We start from the raw sequence: 18,889 nt of genomic DNA, 5'->3' as shown, positions 1-18,889 counted from the left end.
TAGAATCAGGTAGAAGCCAAGAAAATCATGGAGCTGCAACAACTAATCTCAAACCAATTTCTCCTGAGCAGAAAAAGGATAAAGGAAAAAACTCAAATGGTAATCCATCACCCAGAGCATAAGCTCAACAAGAACAGGTCAAAGAAAAAAACTCAAATGGTAATCCCTCACCTAGAACAGAAGCTCAACAAGAACAAGTCAAATTTGATATTTTTTATACTCCAGTACCAAAAATCAGTCAACATATTTTAATTCCCCAACAACCAAATGCATATGTTAATCTATCTTCTGGTAGATTTGAGACTCTCAATTTTGTGATTGAGGAAGAAGTATAGATCAATATAAGTGAATAGAGTGGAAATTTACCTCCAGTAATAAAACAAAAAATAGTTGAGGATAATGCAGTTGAGAAGAATGTGATCAATTTTATTAATGGAAAAGATGGGTCAATCTCAGAGGAAAGGATTCCAACAACAACTTGGTCAAAAATAATTCAAAAACCTTCAACTTCTGGCACAAAGCCAACTTCAGAAATGCAACAAAAAGAAGCTCCAACTAAAGTAAAATCTCAGCAAGTAAACAACAAATATAATTTCAGGAAGAATCAAGGAAAATGAGGTACTAGGGATCTCCAGTCCTTACAACGAGAGTATTTTTTGGAACCTCATGGGCCTGAGAAGACCTAGGGCTCAAGAGAAATTAAGGTCTTTGATAAATCAATTTCAACCTTCAGTAGTTTTTATAGCAGAACCTAAAATAAATTGCAATGCAGCATTTTGCAATAAGTTGAATTTATCTGGAATGCAGAACATGGTAATTCACAATTCACTTTTCAATAAGAAAGGAAACATTTGGTTATTTTGGAACAAGAATCTTCCTACACCAACTGTGGTTTCAATGTCTACTCTAATGATCACTGTCAACATTGGAGGCAATCTGGTATATGGAGTTCATGCTCATGTTGGTGTTGTGCAAAGAAGAAATTTATGGACTGAAATGGAGGTAATAAGTAGGTTCAATCTTCCTTGGCTGGCTATTGGTGATTTTAATGCATTCCTAACTGCAGAAGAAAACTTTGGAGGGAGAGCTCCTAATACAAGAAATATGCTTGAATTCAATAATTGTCTGGACAAATGTGAATTACAACAAGCTTCAAAATCTTTGTGTTAATATAGTTGGTCTAACTGTCAACATGGTGCTAAATTAATTTTATGCAATCTTGACAGGGCAGTAATTAACAATTTGTGGATTCAAAAGCATGCAGGTTGGAATTATAAAGTTGGTTTGAGAATAGCTTCTGATCATTCTCCACTTTTAGATGGTTGTGTAAGCTGTCCTAAACCAAAAAATGTCCCACAATAGTTTCAAAAAATTTGGATTGATCATCCTAACTTTATGGAAGTTGTTACTAAGTGTTGGTCTGAAAAGGTAGAAGGGGATCCAACTTTTGTGTTCCAAAGCAAACTTAAAAAGTTAAAAAAAGGGTTGGTGGAATGGAACTGGAAAGTGTTTGTAAATCTAAATGAACAAATCAAGGAAGCTACAAAAGAAGTTCAAGAAGCAATGAAGTTATCTGATGACAATCCACTTAATGAGGAGTTATTAGACAACTTAGTAAAAGCTGAAAATAAGTTGAATACAAAAGAAGTGCAGTTAAGTACAATGCTTAAACTTAAAGCTAGAACCAAATGGGTTAAAGAAGGGTCAGCAAATACCAATTTTTTTCATACCAAGCTTAAAGTAAGGCAAGCAAGAAACTCAATCTATGAATTGGAGAATAGCAACAATGAAATCATTATAGATCAAGGTAAAATAACAGAAGAGCTTGTTAAATTTTTTGAAGAAAGATTCAAGTTCAAAGAAGTAAATATTTCAGAAACATTGCTTGAAGTAATTCCAAAAATAATCACAACAGAAGATCAAGCTATGTTGGATGTTGTCCCAGCTATGGAAGAAATTAAACAAACTATATTTGAAATGGATCCAGATAGCTCTCCAGGTCCAGATGGATTTTCAGGTAGTTTTTACAGGGCATGTTGGAAGATAATTCAAGATGATGTGGTCAATGCAGTTCAATTTTGCTGGAAAAAAATATTTATTCCAAAAGGATTAAACTCTAATTTTTTTGTGCTGCTCCCAAAAGTAGAAGGTGCAAGATCTCCTCAGCAATATAGGCCAATTGGTCTAAGCAATGTAAGTTTCAAAATCTTCACCAAAATCATTACATCAAGAATGTCAATTCTCATGCATAAGCTAATTTCTCCTCAACAAGCATCATACATCAAAGGAAGAAACATACAAGATCAAATTATTTTAGCTTCTGAAATGGTCAATGAAATGAAAAAGAAAATAAGAAATGGCAATATTGGTCTCAAACTGGATATAGCTCAGGCTTATGATTCTGTGAGCTGGAAATTTCTTTTTCAAGTTCTAAAGAAGTATGGATTCTCAGATACATGGTGTGAATGGCTAGGCATTCTTTTTGAGTCTGCAAGAATTTCAGTCATGATAAATGGAGGACCAAATGATTTCTTTTCAGTGGGTAGAGGATTGAGACAAGGAGACCCTATATCTCCAATTCTTTTTGTTTTGATGGAGGATGTTCTTAGTAGAAATATTACAAAGTTGGTGATGGAGGGTAAGATAAGTCCAATGGTAATAAGAAATTGAATCCATCTCACTCATATGTTTTTTGCAGATGATGTTTTTATCTTCTGCAGTGGAGCAAAGAAGAGTATTCAAAATCTGTTGAAACTATTAGAAGAATATCAAGACAGTTCAGGCCAAGTAATTGACAGGAGAAAAAGCAAACCTTTTGTGGATGGAACAACCACAGCAAGAATGATGCAAATTAAAGAAATGATGCAAATGGAAGTGAGTAGCTTGCTTGACAAATATTTGGGAGTCATCTTACATTCTGGCAGAATTAAAATTGCAACTGTTTGGCCCATAGTGGAGATAATGCAAAAGAAGTTGGCTAGCTGGAAAGGCAAAATGCTTGCTTTCAATGATAGACTTGTGCTGATTAAGTCAGTTTTTTGTAGTGTTCCAATTTACAACATGTCAATTTATAAATGGCCAAAATCAGTGATCAAAATATGTGAAAAAAATTATCAGAAATTTCCTGTGGTCTGGAGATGGTGACCTTAGAAAATATAAGACTCTTTCATGGAAGAAGGTGTGTTCTCCTTACAGTGAAGGGGGTCTTGGCTTACAAAGATTGGAAGTTCTCAATAGAGCTTACTCATGAAGATTCTATGGAGGATAATAAATTCAGAAGTTGAGTGGGCCCTATTTATCAAGGCTAAATTTCAAAACAAACATCATCAATGGAAGAGCAACTGGCTACTTTCATCTATTTGGCCAGGTCTGAAATGGGATTGGAATCACTTGATGGAAAACATAAGGTGATGTCTTGTATATGGACAAAAGATATCTTTCTGGTTTGATTCATGGTTAAGCAATATTCTTATAATTGAAGAGGTTGGATTCACAGAGTATGTTAAGGAGCATATCAATCTAAAAGTCTCAGACTTAATTGTTGAAGGAAAATGGAATTTACCTGAGGAGCTAAATCAAATTCTTGCACATTACAATCTACCTGCAATTGGTGTTGGTGATGATATTCTAATATGGAAAGGAGAAATTAAAGGTAACTTTACAACTGCTTCTGCAATCAATTTAACAAGAAACAAAGAACAACCTTTACAATGCTACAAAAAGATTTGGAATTCATTTTTACATCCTTCTATAGCAAGCAACATATGGAAAATCATCCAGGGAGTGTATGTGGATGATTCTGTAATGGTAAAAAGGGGTTTTGAATTAGCTTATAGGTGTTGCATTTGTGAAGAAGAACAAAACAATATGCATCATCTGTTATCGGACTGTAAATTTAGTAAGCAAATTTGGCATTAGATATGCTCTATATTAAACTTTGCAAATCCAAAATCCTTTGAAGATGTGTGGAGTAGTGCAAAAAATAAAAGCCCTTTCATTAAAGAATGTTGGATCATAGCAGCCTGTGCAATTCTAAAAGAACTTTGGTTCCAAAAAAATAAGCTGTGGTGAGAACAGATAAAACCAAATATTCAAAGCTTTAAGGCAAGAATCAAGAAAACAATTTATGAATGAAGCCTCAGAATAAGAAGCAAAAAGTGGGATTCTGACATTGATAATCAGGTAATCCTGTACTTTAAACTTGAGCCAAGAAAAATCAAATTTCAAAGTATTAAAACTTGTTTCTGGAGTCTACCTTGTCCTGATTTTATCATTTTCTGTTGTGATGGTGTTTCTATTGGGAACCCAGGACTTGCTGGTTTTGGTGTAGTGATTAGAGATCATTTGAGTCAGGTATTGGGAGTGATAACTGGTGGAATTGGTATTACTACAAATTACATAGCAGAAGTGTATGCAATCATAAGTGCAGTGGAGTTGGCTGTTGAATGGAAGGTGCATAATGTAATCCTAAATTCAGATTCCAAAACAGTCATAACTAAATTTGAAAACAACAAGATGCCCTGGTTTGTGAAAATGAGATGGCAGAAGGAAATTAGACACATTCAGTCTATCATATTCTTACACAGTTACAGGGAAACAAACTTTGCAACTGACACAGCAGCAAAGAAAGGTGCTAGATTGGCAGCAGGGAAAAGACAAGTCTATTATGGAAGACCTAATTTTCTAGCAAGAGTAGAGCAACCAAATGTGGAATATTATAGAATCTGTTGAGTTTGTCTAGTAAAAAGCCTATGTATTTGGCTTTTTTTTCTTCTTAGTATCAATTTATTCCTTGTAATCTTTCAAATCATCCTTTTTACAAATTAATAAAGTGTGATTCAGAAAAAGAAAAGAAAAAAAAAGATAGATCAAACTTGTTTACTTTAACTTCTCATTTGATATAAAACCACTCAAGTTTGTTTGATAATTGACTATTACAGATCTAGCAATTCAAGATATGTAAATAGAACTTTTAATCAGTCAACCTTAACAGACTCTGTTTTGTGTGTGTTGATCATTAATATGAATCAAGTAGTTTTTGTCATGGTTACTTTCAAGATTGAAAACTTGAAGACTTTTATTTTTATGGTTTCTGATCTTTGTGATTCTTCTTGCACATTTGGTTCTCTCGGACCCAAACAAGCAGTTTATCTTGACATACTTAAATTTGTTGTACAAATCAGAAAACTTGTCTTGTTATTTCTCTTTACACGGTTGGTTGGATAAAGTTTTTTTTTGCTAAGATAAATTATTTTGATGATCGTTGTCTTTCTTTGATGAGAAACATAATTAGGTTTACGAAGACTTCACTTAGGGATTCGTGAAGCCAGGACTGACTATCTTAACCTTGATAGTTCGTTTATCTTGATCTTGTTCATTTTGTTATCGAGGTTTAGTAACCTCTTTCAGGAACGAGATAGAGAAAAATCGCAAAGTTCCCTTCGTCTCATAATTTTTGATTCCTCAAGATGGATATATAAAACTCTTATTTATTGATCAGTTTAAGATTGTTCTTGAGAAGTGGTTAATAATCCAGGCTTCTCAGTTAACTGAGTGTAAGTATTCCAGTTTTGTGAGGCTTGCTAGCTTTGTCTGTTGCAAACATATTTCCAAGCCTTGATTTATCGATCTAAATAGAAATCAAATAAGTTTATCTGTTAGAAGCAGATTGGAATCAAAAGTTTTCACTTAGGCTGAAGCAACTCTTATGCTGTAAAGGACGTTATCTAAGGGAATCAATTACATGGAGGTCTGCGAGGTTCAAGAGACGTAAGGAGCACGATTGCAGCTGAATTTCTTGGTGGGTGAATTTGGTCTCACCTACATTCCAGTCTGAAGTCTGATTGTAGGCTAGTGTTGATATCGGCTTAATACAGTTCGATGTTCAAATATGGACGAGGTCCCAAGATTTTTCTGCAGTTGCAGTTTTCCTCGTTAACAAAACTTATGGTATCTTGTGTGTTTCCCTTTATGTGTTATATTGTTTTATCAGTTCTTGCAAATAAATCCATCTTAATTATGATCAATTATGAGACTCTTTCTTGTAGAATTCGTATCTTGAAAGATAGATAACAAGTTTTATACTTGAAAGGATTCAGATTTAATTATTTAGATACAACTAGATTGGTCTTGGATATTGAGTTTTGGGATCGTCGAAGTACTCTTATATACAATCAGGTCCATGGACCTTATTGTCTTGACTTTTTGATTGTGAAGAGAAAGAGATATAAATTTTATATACATATTGTTCAAGGATCATTAAGTCGGTCTACTTGCAATTGTATTAGGGTTTGTCCATACAGGTTGCCGAATGAAAAAGTTGGTAATGTAATTGGTATCGTCACCTTTTCAGTAGGAATTAATTTGTTTGTGCAGAAGTTACTTTAAAGATTGATGATTGATTATTGAGGACTAATAGACTTAAGACTTGTTGTAAAGATCGAAAAAACTGTTTAGTTGCTTCTTTTTGTAATGTTGCTTGGATAAAGCTTGTTCATTGAGATAAATTATTTCAATAATCATTGACCTTGGTTTGATCTATGACTAAAGAATTTTATGTTGTATAAACGGAAGATCTTTTAACTCTACTTTATCTCTGATCAAAATCGTAATTTGGAAGATTGATAAGTGAGTTGGTTACTGAAACAATTTTAGTCCTTTGTTATTGAAAAGACGAGGGTACCCAAATACACCGCAATCATTTAATATCAACCTGTAAGTCTTATACCTTGTGTGATTGTATATGGATGAAGTCGAGACAATACGACAACAAGATATTTACTTGAAAATTGTTACGGTAATGAAACAGATTGACTATAGGATCAATGTCAAGTAATTCAGATTAACGCACAATAGTATTATTTACTTAACGAGGAAACTGCAAATGCAGAAAAACCCTTCGACCTAGTCCAGTTTTGAATGCTCTCAGAATTAAGCCGCAATACAAAGAACAAAAGCCAACTTCGTATAGTTGAGACCAAGTAAACAACCCCTGGTTACTTAGTCTCCTCAATATCCCTGCGTCTTCGACCTTTTGGTCACGCACGTGAATCTCAAGACAGAAATAACTATCTCAAATTGCTTTACCCAGTAAAGTCTTTATGTACCGAACTTCTTCAGATCGTATTCCAAACAGTAAAGGGACAAATCTGTTTGGTAACCACTTCAATTATCTTTGGAATAAAAAATATGTTGAGTAGTCGACAAAGGCTCTTCAATTTAATCTAATAAACTCCTTTGTCGGGTAAGATCAATCTAAATCAGTAATCACAACTATCAGATTTGGATATTGAAAAATACTACCAAATGATAGTTGTCGATCTATACGACTTTCTGATTGGATAAATCTAATCTAAGTCGGATCCTATCTGATCAATATGTATACACAAATTCACAAGATACGAAAACTAATAAGAAAATATATTTTTGTCTTCAAATCTTCAATTGCCTTCTCAATAACCTAAATTATTTATCAATTGCTCATAACTATCCGTCCAGGTTGAGGAGATATGATTGGTCGTCCATTGAGAGATTGTCAGGTAAGCTTCGAGTGTTCTGACTGGTTGGAATAGAAGAGGATCGACATTGAGCTTTGTGAGACCTAATTGGTCGGTCATGAGAGGCGCAAGGCTTTTCAGATTGACCGGCCATTGAGAGCTTGTCAGGTAAGCTATAGACGACCTGATTGGTCGATTAGGAAGAGGGATGACAGGTAGTTATATATTGTGAGACTTGATTGGTCGATCACAGGAGGCATGAAGCCTGTCAAATTGGTCGGCCAAGTAGCACGACCAGAACCCTTTCGTGACTGACATAGTCAGACACACGATTTAACCCTAGTTCTTAATTTCATCAATTTCAATCCTAATTAAGGTTTTGTACTAACCTGGCAAGAGATGGCTTGATTCCTTGCTTAGCTAGGATTAGTCTCGACCAATAGGAATCGAGATATCATGCTTGTTCCATTAAGGCAAAATTTATAACATCTTGTGTGTTGTCAAAAAATTGGGCAAAATAAATGAATATGACTTTTCACGTTAAATCATAAAATGACCTTTTTGCCCCTAGATTATAAAATTACCATTTTACCGCTAGTCTGAAAATTCACCGTAAATGACTGTTTTACCCTTTGTGAACAATCCACCATCAACAATCTTATTCACTAATATCCTTGGAAGAGGCTACATTCTCAACAATAATTATTGGACAAGTGTATCCTTTGACAACATCCACCCATTAAGCGAAATTACGGGCTTGTAAGAAGGAATGAATACATATTTTCCACTACAAGTAATTTGTGCTATCAAAGGATGGTGGTACATTAATGGAGATAAAACTTATGTCCATATATTTAAGATTGTTACAAACACAGTCTGTTACGCCTTTCAGTGTTTGCATGCTTTGATACGAATTGAAAAAGAGGGGGTACTAAAATTTTATTCAAAAAGTTGTATGAACAAACTTGTCAAAATCAGTGGCACATATCAGCAGTAAAGATCCAATACCTGATATGAAGACAAATTTAACTTGGGGAATCTCAAAAATCAATATCCAAGTGATACCATGGTATGTACCCAAACTGTTATAGAACTGAATTACAACAAGAACAAGTCTTGTTATCTTCCATTCAAGATGCGATTTTTCAAGAATGAATCATGTAGGTTCTATATAGTCTTTTAGGCTTAAAAACTGTCTAGGTTATTTATCGTACTACTTGTGATATTTTTATTATAAAAATAAACAATATAATGCGGAAAATAAATATTATAAGACACTAGAAATTTTGTTAACAAGGAAAACTGCAAAGCAGAAAAAACCCAGGATCTAGTACAGAACTTGAACACCATATTGTATTAAGACACTACAGATACTAGCATATCATCAGACTTCATATTGGACTATCGTTGAGATTGAATCGACTATAGAAATTAGCTTCAATTGTGCTCCTTTACGTCTCTTGGATCTCACAAGACCCTAGCAACACGATTCCCCTAGATTACGTCCTTTATAGGCTTTTGAGTTGCTTCAACCTAGGTGAAGACTTTTATGACTATTATGTTCCTAATAATAACCCTATTTGATTTTCTTCAGAAATATATTCGACCAAGGTATGGAAATCTATATGCTTATGAGGGATCGTCAAGCAAAAAACATATCAAGCAAACTCAAGATTATAATGAACTTATTCTCTTCAAAACTTATAGAGATGCATAATAAATTCTACCTCATAAGTGTAATCTAGACAAACTAAACAAAAAGTGATTTAAACATCTATCTCGTAGAATCACAAAGTCTGAGAGAAAGAGTACTTTGTGATTTCTTTCTATCTTGTTCCTGATTTACAATTCGTTTACTATAACGATCAATAAGAATAATATCCGGGTAATAAGAATTATCGGGTGACCGGGCTTCACAAATCCGCTAGTGAAGTCATTCAAAGTCGTAGACTAATATAGTTTCACCAAAGGAAACCTAGAATTTTAGAGGACGACTCTAGCCGCAACTAGGACACATAAGTGTCGGGATTGAGATTTTAGTGTGCACAGAGTCCTCTATTTATATTGATGAGCAAGGCTTGGTAGCTTACAAAATAACCTAGGTTCGTGAACTAGTTTCCATGTTTACGAATTTCTTTGTAACCAAGTAAGCTAAACTTATCCAGATAGATTGTTCATTTAAGCATGAGAAGTTTGCCTTGAATATCAAAGAAGTTGTGTGCAACCGTAAGTATACGTAATGCACCAAGTGGTTTTCCAGAGAGCCACGTTTAAGTAGTCCTGAAACCGACAAGCTTAATCAAGAGACCAAATCAGTTCGTGAACTGTGAAAAAAGTTTTTGAATTAAAAAGTTTTCTCATAACTTAGGAGCCTTTTAGATTGACAAGTTTTCGAACTGCCTAAAACAGTTTGTGTACTTGAAAATAAAAGGTATACAAGAAACGTTCAAAATCATCTAGTTCACAATCTGCATGAATTAGTTTGTGTACTATTGAATTAAATAGGATACAAGGACTTTATCAAAATCGATTGATCTGCAAACTGAGAAACTCAGTTCTTGTATACGAGTTAATTGAGATTTAACAATGAAGTCTTTATTTTTATAAGTTCAAGTTCGTGAACTTTAAGAACTAGCTTGACTATTCCTAATTGCTTGCATTCTTTTTTTGTAATGTTCATCATCATATTCAAGTCATAAGACTTGTCTTAGTAAATAGAATGGTACGTAGATAATATGAGTAAACAAGATAGCGAGTCTTCACACACCTTATGTTAATAAAGTTTACGCTGACGTTGTCTTCAATCTTCAAGTTCGATGAGTGAATTCTTATACCCAACTTTCATGCTCTATTTCTAGTCAGAGATTGATTTTAATAGACTATAAATCAAGACATATAGTTTTGATCAACCAAAATTGACAACAAGCTTGACATACCAAATCTCGTGAGTTTGACCAGCGATGTTCTAACAAGATTATTGTCATAGAGAAATCCGAAATAACTTTCGGGAAATCTGACTATACAATATTATTGTGGAAAATATGGGTGAAACTAAAATTTCTAAAAAAACTCCTCTAATTCTCACGTTTATTTTACATCAAATCTTCAATTTTATTCTGTTGTGAGTTTTGATCTAGATTATAGAGTTTTTATATGTTGCTATTACAATTGCAAATCATGTTTTCGTGAAACTTATCTCTTATGTGAATATAATTTCTGGTCCCAAATCTCAAGATTTCCTATGGGAAAAAAATTTAAACTTCCACGATTTTTTACGCTTTGGTATAATAACTCAAACCTAGACGTGAAAGAACTTGAAGACATGATTTTTTACGGTTAGTTTTTAAACAAACGACAAATCCGTAAATCTATTTGCGGTTAAAAACCTAACTATAATAACACATGCAAATCAAAATTATCTTTGATTTACGGTTAGGAGTTTTTAATTTCCTAACAGTAATAACTTCAAAGAATGAGTTTACGGTTAGAAAATTAAGAATCGCTAACCGTAAATGGTTCTGCAACCTTAATTTTCTCCTGATTTCAATCAATCTAATCCATTTCAAATACAAAAGAAGAAAGAATAAAAATGTGGGTTTGTCGAATCATACATAAACATAAACCATACGGTACTGTTCAGGAGTTTGGAATTGTGTATCAGTTTGTTCTTTGAATTTTGGGGTTGGTATTGTTGTTGATGGAGGTTCTTCCAAGCATCGATATTCGACACGCACTCGTAGTTTAATACGATTGGGGCCATTTGTCATATAGCCACCATTACACTATTATAAGGTTCCCTGGTAACTTTTTATTGGACATAACTAATTTTGTGGAGAGGTAAACGAGGATTGGTCATCATGAACCATATTGGATGAAACAAAGGCCCATTGTAGACTACCAAATTTGTAACACACGATCATCGTCTTCATCTTTGTAGAGGCTCAAAAGTCACATCATCGATAGTGAAACCACCCGTTTTCTGACTCAAATCAACTATTTTATCTTCTTTGTGTTTTTGGTGAGTACCATGGAAGGGAACGTTTTTCCCGTGGGACCATTAACTTCCTCTTCGAAAGGTGTAGAAGGTCCCAGGCTCGAGAAGTGGTCATATACCCATGACTGTGAAAATATAAATTATATATAAGAGAATGCACTAAAATGAACATGAAAAAATATAACAAACATTAAAATAACCATATAAATTACCTGAAGAAGACCAACATTCTCGGAAATTTTAGTAGCTCCGCTTTTCTAAGGCTCTCAAGTACATAAAAGAGGGTGGCAGTTCCCCATGAATTCTTCTTGTTCTTCTCGAGATCCTTTAACCATTGTAGATAATAAACATTAACATATTTCTCAACTTATCAGATATGGTACCAGGGGATTATAACAAGTACGTGTGGTTATACGCCTAGCTCATGTTTCTTCTATCACCTGTCCTTCCAGTCCTTCTTGGCCGTTCCTCCATACTTGGTCCTGATAGAATTTTTTATAGTGGTAAATAGAGTTGTCGTTCACTCGGACTTGATGAGATTGATTTTAATAATTAATAAATTAAAACAAAAGAAAAATATATACAAAAAAATGTCAAAGGATGAAGAATTTATTGGGACTCACGATTTCACTATTTTTCATGTTCATGGGGTTCAGAAATTAATTGTAGACATTTATAGCTCAACACAAAGGAAATACTAACTCTATTCTTTTCCAAAGTATATTTCATAAAATGTTACGCGTAGGTCATAAGCATGGCGCATCAAAATTACCTAGAACTAAGCATGCTCCATCAAACAAAGTCACGAGTAATTAATAGAAATCATAATTCATTAAAAATCAAAGCAAGTAGTAATAAACAATCAATTAAGTTACCCCAATGGTGAAATCCATCTTCCTCCGTTGTCCCACTGTTGGGTTTTAGCTCCTCATATTGTAGACACACTCAAAGGATAATTTATTGCTCAAAAAGGTGTTTACAAATGATGAAAATGGGAGAAAATGATTAAAACCGGGTTTGTAACAAATATAATTGTTACAAGCCAAACTGTTACAGAGAACGATAGCACTACGACCCTCCAGTGTTGTGTCGTTTTCACTGTAGATGAATGCCAGTTCTTTAGGGTCTTATGTTCTTCGTTCTCTCCTTCAATGGCAGCAGCAGAGACAAGCTCTGCAACTCTATTTCTCACCCTTTTTCGTCCCCTAACTCTCCATACAATCAACCAGCCAAACTGGATCAATTCCAACGACCCTACCATGACTGTTAAACTAAATAAAGTCTTCCCATGAAGTTTCAGCCATTAAGTCTCCTTGAATCTCCTCCACAATCCGAACCCTAATCTTCCTGTTAAGCTGCATAAGTTCCCCGTCAAAAACATAATTTGAAATGAAGAAAAAGGTCATCCCTTAACTAACAGCTGGTGGTGCGAATACCAGCTAGTGTGCCCCTTAGCCAAAAATGCGAGTCCGAATAGTACATGTCCTCCGGTTTGCCTTTAACACTTTTTCGAGACAATTTTTCCGAAAATGTTTATTTCCTAAAAATACATAAAACACACAATATCAGTACAAAAATCGAGTACCAACAATATAGGGAATTAAGGACAACGTAGACACAAAAATGTGCCTATCAAATACCCCCAAACTTATTATTTGCTAGTCCTCGAGCAAATTTATTCTGGAAAAGAAAATTCAAACTCACTAGGTGGCCCCAGTGACCGAGTTATAGTCTCGGGAGGGTTTACCAGAGGTGTACCCACAAAACCTTTACTCTAGACCCTAGCTATCTACGCAGAACCTTGGAAGGCACTAAAGAATCTCCTTGGTTGGCATACAATCATTGACTATTGGAGGAAGTACCCTGATGCGAAATTCCAATTGCTGTACACGACTTTGCACTCAAGCATACTAAAGTTCATATAAAGTGACAGAGCTCTACTCAGATAGTTTCTGTACATCATAAACCGGAGTCAACCAATCACATGGATAGATTAAAAAGATGGATGTAGAGAAAAACGTAGATGATGTTGACTAAGGTGAACCTATCCTAATGGAATGAGATACTGGTATGGACTAATATCAACACACTGACATATACAAGGGGACTAGTGGTCAATAATCCTAACTCTAGGTCAACTCAGCTGGCATATACAAGGGTACCAGTGGTCGACTTTATTGTATTTATTTAGGTTGGTCTGGTGGTCTGGACTCAATTTTTTTTTTAAAATCTCAGTCACTCCATTTCACCCTAGTAATGGTAAAAAGAAAAAAATAGAAGTGATCAGGATTCTTTCGATGTTTCCATCACGAGGATATGTCGAAACTACCATGTTTTCTTTTTTTTCTAACACCTGAGCTCTGTGCTTTTATGAATAGACTCTTTAGATGTTTCCATATAATCAGATTGGTTCCTCAACTCTTATAACCAAGATGCTTCCATCCACTTAGATTGGTTAGTGCCATCCTTAATAAGCATAAATTTCTAGGCTCTGGAGTTTATTTAATGCAACTAAAAAGTTTCTCCCATACCGTCCCCCAAACTTAAATCTAACATTTTCCTCAATGTTCTAAAGATAAAATTAAAAGCATGAACAAGGAGAAACTGTTACCACTTGAAGCAAAAGATATAAGGAAAGATATTACCGTGTCGCATGAATATTGGGTTACCTCCCAAGAAGTGCTAAGTTTAAAGTCTTCAGCCAGAATAAGAAAGGATTAGTCACCACGAAGAATCATATAGCAGCATCCGGAATAATTGCGGGTCATCTGAATCAAAAAGTGTTACCCAAAAGAAGAGAAAATCGCAACAGACCATGAAGATACCGAACATACCCTTATTTAACTTTAAAACAACAATTTCTAGTTGTGGTTCAGGTTCAGGCTCTATAAAAGGGTCTAGATAAAAGGTTTTCATTGGATGGACTTCCTCAAAGGAAGGATCCTGAAGGTCAGGTTGTAGAGTCTGGAAATACTCAACTAAGAATTTAGAAGCACATAAAAGTAACCTGAATAACTTGGGATCCTCTAAGTCAATCAAATTTGACTTACACATCTGACCATAATGAACATGGTGGTCTTCCTTAAACAAATGTGTCGACCCTAATCTCTTAAAGTAATTAGGTTTAGTCTCAAAACTCAATAACCGACACATCTTAAATTCAAACGTTCCCACAATTGGAATAAAAGTTTTTGGTGGGAAAACAAAATCAATCTGGGTATCATAGCCTGGGTAAACCACATCAACCAGAGGATGGGTTTCTAACAACTGAACTTCTTCCTGGACATTATTAGGTTCGGGAGAGCTAGTATGAAGGTAATCTGGCACAATGGTTGAGGCACATATATCAAGTCCCAAGTGAGGGATCTCTATAAGAGCTAAAGGTAAGGCACAAGGAGAATGATAATCACCCCCAAACTTAGAGTTTCGGGTGTCTCTAGATAGACTAGCTACAATCTCCCTAATTTCTAGATCATCGGAATCCTGAAAATGGTCAATTGCTTCATGTAGATTATACTCAGGTGATGCATCCTCACCCATATTTAAAAGCTCTATGAGTTCATTTTCTTCGTCTGAGACTAATGTTTCTAAATCGCTAAACTCTAAAACAATATTCTCAAAATCAACTCGTTCCTCTAAACTATCGTTGGCTTCGTAATCATAAGGAAATACTACATCGTCTAAAACGGGAGTATCTCTAGTCAAATCCTCATCCTTTTGAATAGGTGAATAATTATTAAAATTATTTGGATTTGAACAAGAAATATTATCATTATTAAGTTCAATTGGAGTAACAAATTCCTGATCACTATGCCTACTTATTTCAAATTCTTCATCAACACTATCCTCATCATAATCATCATTATAATAACATGAAAATGGTTGGACCTCATCTAAACAAGTAGTGTTACCAATTTTATCCTCGTCATCTTGATTATGTGAATAACTATCTTCATTCTCAAAGGTATTATTGGATACACTATATTGGAAATTCAAGTTATTTCGAGCAATACTTTCGCTCGTCTCTAACTCAAGTCTACATGTCGACTCAGTTATCCTCTCAAGGGTCTCCTCCAAAGAAAGTTTCCTTAGTGTTGGATCTAAGTTTTGAATTAATTTATTGAGGATATCTTCTAAAGATTCAGTCGTTGTTGCAGTCCTTTCGTCCATAACTACGTTATTCACCTCAGCTAACTTACATGTCGATTCAGCTAACTTTTGTGTCGACTCAGCTAAACCCCTGAGGGACTCTTCTAGAGAAGGAATAGGAACAGAAGGATCATAAAAAGGACTACTTTTCAAAAGTTTTATTGTATCCTCTAGAGACGAAGAACTATTACTATAATTTTCTTGCTCGAATGACCGATGCACGTGTGGATAGTAATTGGGCTCACCATGGTATGACCCATAACCTTCGAAAGGTTGGCGTTCCCAACCACTATTCACACTATGGTCATAAAAAGAGTGATGTCCATATTGTTCAGTTGGATATTCGTATTTATTGTGATGGCTATTATAATACCAGTTTGACATCCTAACTACAAGGGAATTCTACACAAGCACAAACAAGGCTGACTCGATCACAACAAGCCTATTTTATCTAGCAAACAAAAAGCATGATGGCTCCCTTAGATTGTTTCTAGACCATCTTCTATTCTTTCGAAAAGGAATTCGTTATAATCGGAGCAAACCTTTCTGGAATCGATCCGAGTTAAAGTAAGTTGAATTGAGGCGAGGGAAGCTCAGTGGAGCTTTGATACCTAAGGCCTCACCGACATTACAAGGCGGCGCAGTCACGCATTCAACTCACATAAACCATCATGGACTTCGAAGTATGCTTAAAAGAGTAACCAATATTTTTCGAATGACTTTCCTATTAAGCTCGTTACCCTACTGGTCTCGTTCTAGTCAGTATTTTAAGCTTAGGTTCGCGTAGGTTACGTGTTCCTAAGGCGGGAAAGAAGGAAACCGTGATGAAATCCGAGTCCTTATCTTGATTTGGCCAGGCCTTGCCCTTTACTAGAAAATTAAATCCGATTTCAGGTCCTCAACATATATGCATACAAAATCATCCAGTAAACCCGCTGACAAGGGATTCGCGGGTGTTTAGAATTCTTACCTCCCATTCCAGACGGGGGATGAACCGTTGAGGTCGACTCGGGCCACCGACTCCAATGTCAGTGTACGAACCCGAGGGGCCGAGACAGTATCGTAACTGTCGTCCTTCCCTGTGCAGTTTATATTTAAACCAACCCTTCCTTAGGGTTTTAAAAATAAAGTCCAATGTTCAATGTCCGAAAGTAAAGAAAAAAAATGTCCAAAAATAAAATATTACAAAAATAAAAACCTTAATTATAGTTTCTAAAAAAATAAAATAAAATAAAATAATATACAAAATCTTCTTCTTCACTCCTTTTGGATTCCTTCTTTGTTTCCTTCTTTAGCTTCGTTTTTCTTTTCAGCACTTTCTCTCTTTTTCTTTAGATCAGCTCCAAATCTGAAAGCAAACAAGAAATACCAAAACGCATAAAAAAGAACAAAAAGAAAAAAAAATAAAAACAAATCTATATACAAGTCCGCGTCGGCGGCGCCAAAAATTGATTGAATTTTTTATAGTGGTAAATAGAGTTGTCGATCACTCGGACTTGGTGAGATTGATTTTAGGAATTAATAAATTAAAATAAAAGAAAAATATATATAAAAAAATGTCACGGGATGAAGAATTTATTGGGACTCAAGATTTCATTATTTTTCATGTTCATGGGGTTCAGAAATTAATCGTAGACATTTATAGCTCAACACAAAGGAAATACCAACTCTATTCTTTGCCAAAGTAGATTTCATAAAATGTTACGCGTAGGTCATAAGCATGGCGCATCAAAATTACCTAGAACTAAGCATGCTCCATCAAACAAAGTCACGAGTAATTAATAGAAATCATAATTCATTAAAAATCAAAGCAAATAGTAAATAAACAATCAATTAAGTTACCCCAATGGTGAAATCCAGCTTCCTCAGTTGTCCCAATGTTGGGTTTTAGCTCCTCATATTGTAGACACGCTCAAAGGATAATTTATTGCTCAAAAAGGTGTTTACAAATGATGAAAATGAGAGAAAATGATTAAAATCGTGTTTGTAACAAATATAATTGTTACAAACCAAACTGTTACAGAGAACGATAAATGATAAATGTGACTGTCACTGTAGCACTACGACCCTCCAGTGTTGTGTCGTTGTCACTGTAGATGAACGACAGTTCTTTAGGGTCTTATGTTCTTCGTTCTCTCCTTCAATGGCAGCAGCAGAGACAAGCTCTGCAACTCTATTTCTCACCCTTTTTCGTCCCCTAACTCTCCATACAATCAACCAGCCAAACTGGATCAATTCCAACGACCCTACCACGACTGTTAAGCTAAATAAAGTCTTCCCATGAAGTTTCAGCCATTAAGTCTCCTTGAATCTCCTCCCCAATCCAAACCCTAATCTGCCTGTTAAGCTGCATAAGTTCCCCGCCAAAAACATAATTTGAAATGAAGAAGAAGGTCATCCCTTAAGCAACAGCTAGTGGTGCGAATATCAGCTAGTGTGCCCCTTAGTAAATGGATGCCCATTATCCAAAACTGCGAGTCCGAATAGTACATGTCCTCCGGGTTGCCTTTTTCGAGCCAATTTTTCCGAAAATGTTTATTTCCTAAAAATACATAAAAACACAATATTAGTACAAAAATCGAGTACCAACAATACAGGGAATTAAGGACAACGTAGACACAAAAATGTGTCTATCAGGTCCTCAAATTATACTACAATATTTTTTTTGTGTGATAGATATACCCAGTTTCTTATTTTTCATGATCTATCTCCACTAACCATCCGAAATTTTGTTTGATTTTGTGACTCTCCCACCCGAGCGTGTCTTTGGCAAGGATATAAAGATAACTCGAAGCCATATTATTGTTCAAACCTTTTAACATAGCTTTTCCTTCAACTTCTAGGTCCAGAATTTGTTTGAAATTGTCTAGTGTTATTGTCATCTTGTTGAAGGGGAAATGAAACGTATCAGTTTCGAGCCAATATTTGATCTTTTTCAGTAAAATTCGGCATGTTTGGATGTTCCCTGAAGGAAGTGAGAATGACACTATCATACTCCACACGAGAATGGGGAATTACAGGCGCTAACCCTACATTCATTACTAAAGCACGCACGAAAGCACATTTTTCAGCTAGTGGTCAATGTTTTGCCCTTTTGATGTTTCAGATTTTTGCCTACAAGTTTATGATCCTATAAAGAATATATATATATATTTGATAAACTAAATCAAACCAAATAAGTTATAAATTAAAGCTAAACAAAATCTTACTAAATAAGTTATAAATTAAAGTTTCTAGATTATTACCTTGC

The 18,889-nt window shown here is 35.0% G+C and overlaps 1 protein-coding gene across 1 annotated transcript; it reads left to right on the top strand.

The window, feature by feature from the left end:
- The first annotated feature begins 666 nt into the window (after positions 1 to 666).
- On the top strand, positions 667 to 4,731 carry LOC113295646. The gene is made up of 6 exons (XM_026543977.1): positions 667 to 1,165; positions 1,265 to 1,326; positions 1,429 to 2,638; positions 2,699 to 2,989; positions 3,482 to 3,652; positions 4,310 to 4,731. The coding sequence occupies exons 1-6, from the start codon at positions 667 to 669 to the stop codon at positions 4,729 to 4,731; spliced, it is 2,655 nt and encodes an 884-aa protein (XP_026399762.1).
- The last annotated feature ends 14,158 nt before the right edge of the window (positions 4,732 to 18,889 follow it).

Source organism: Papaver somniferum, chromosome 7 (genome assembly GCF_003573695.1).
Source record: "Papaver somniferum cultivar HN1 chromosome 7, ASM357369v1, whole genome shotgun sequence".
Classification (NCBI taxonomy): domain Eukaryota; kingdom Viridiplantae; phylum Streptophyta; class Magnoliopsida; order Ranunculales; family Papaveraceae; genus Papaver; species Papaver somniferum.
The sequence above is the reverse complement of the archived record's forward strand: the minus strand, read 5'-3'. Positions and strand labels throughout refer to the sequence as shown.

What these genes read in the sequence shown, in the direction of transcription:
- LOC113295646 (XM_026543977.1), top strand. Translation starts at nt 667, where the DNA reads ATGGGCCTGAGAAGACCTAGGGCTCAAGAGAAATTAAGGTCTTTGATA. An exon ending in CTCCACTTTTAGATGGTTGT is followed by an intron (nt 1,327 to 1,428) that starts GTAAGCTGTCCT and finishes TGGTCTGAAAAG; the next exon opens with GTAGAAGGGGATCCAACTTT. An exon ending in ATGGAAAGGAGAAATTAAAG is followed by an intron (nt 3,653 to 4,309) that starts GTAACTTTACAA and finishes TTGGGAACCCAG; the next exon opens with GACTTGCTGGTTTTGGTGTA.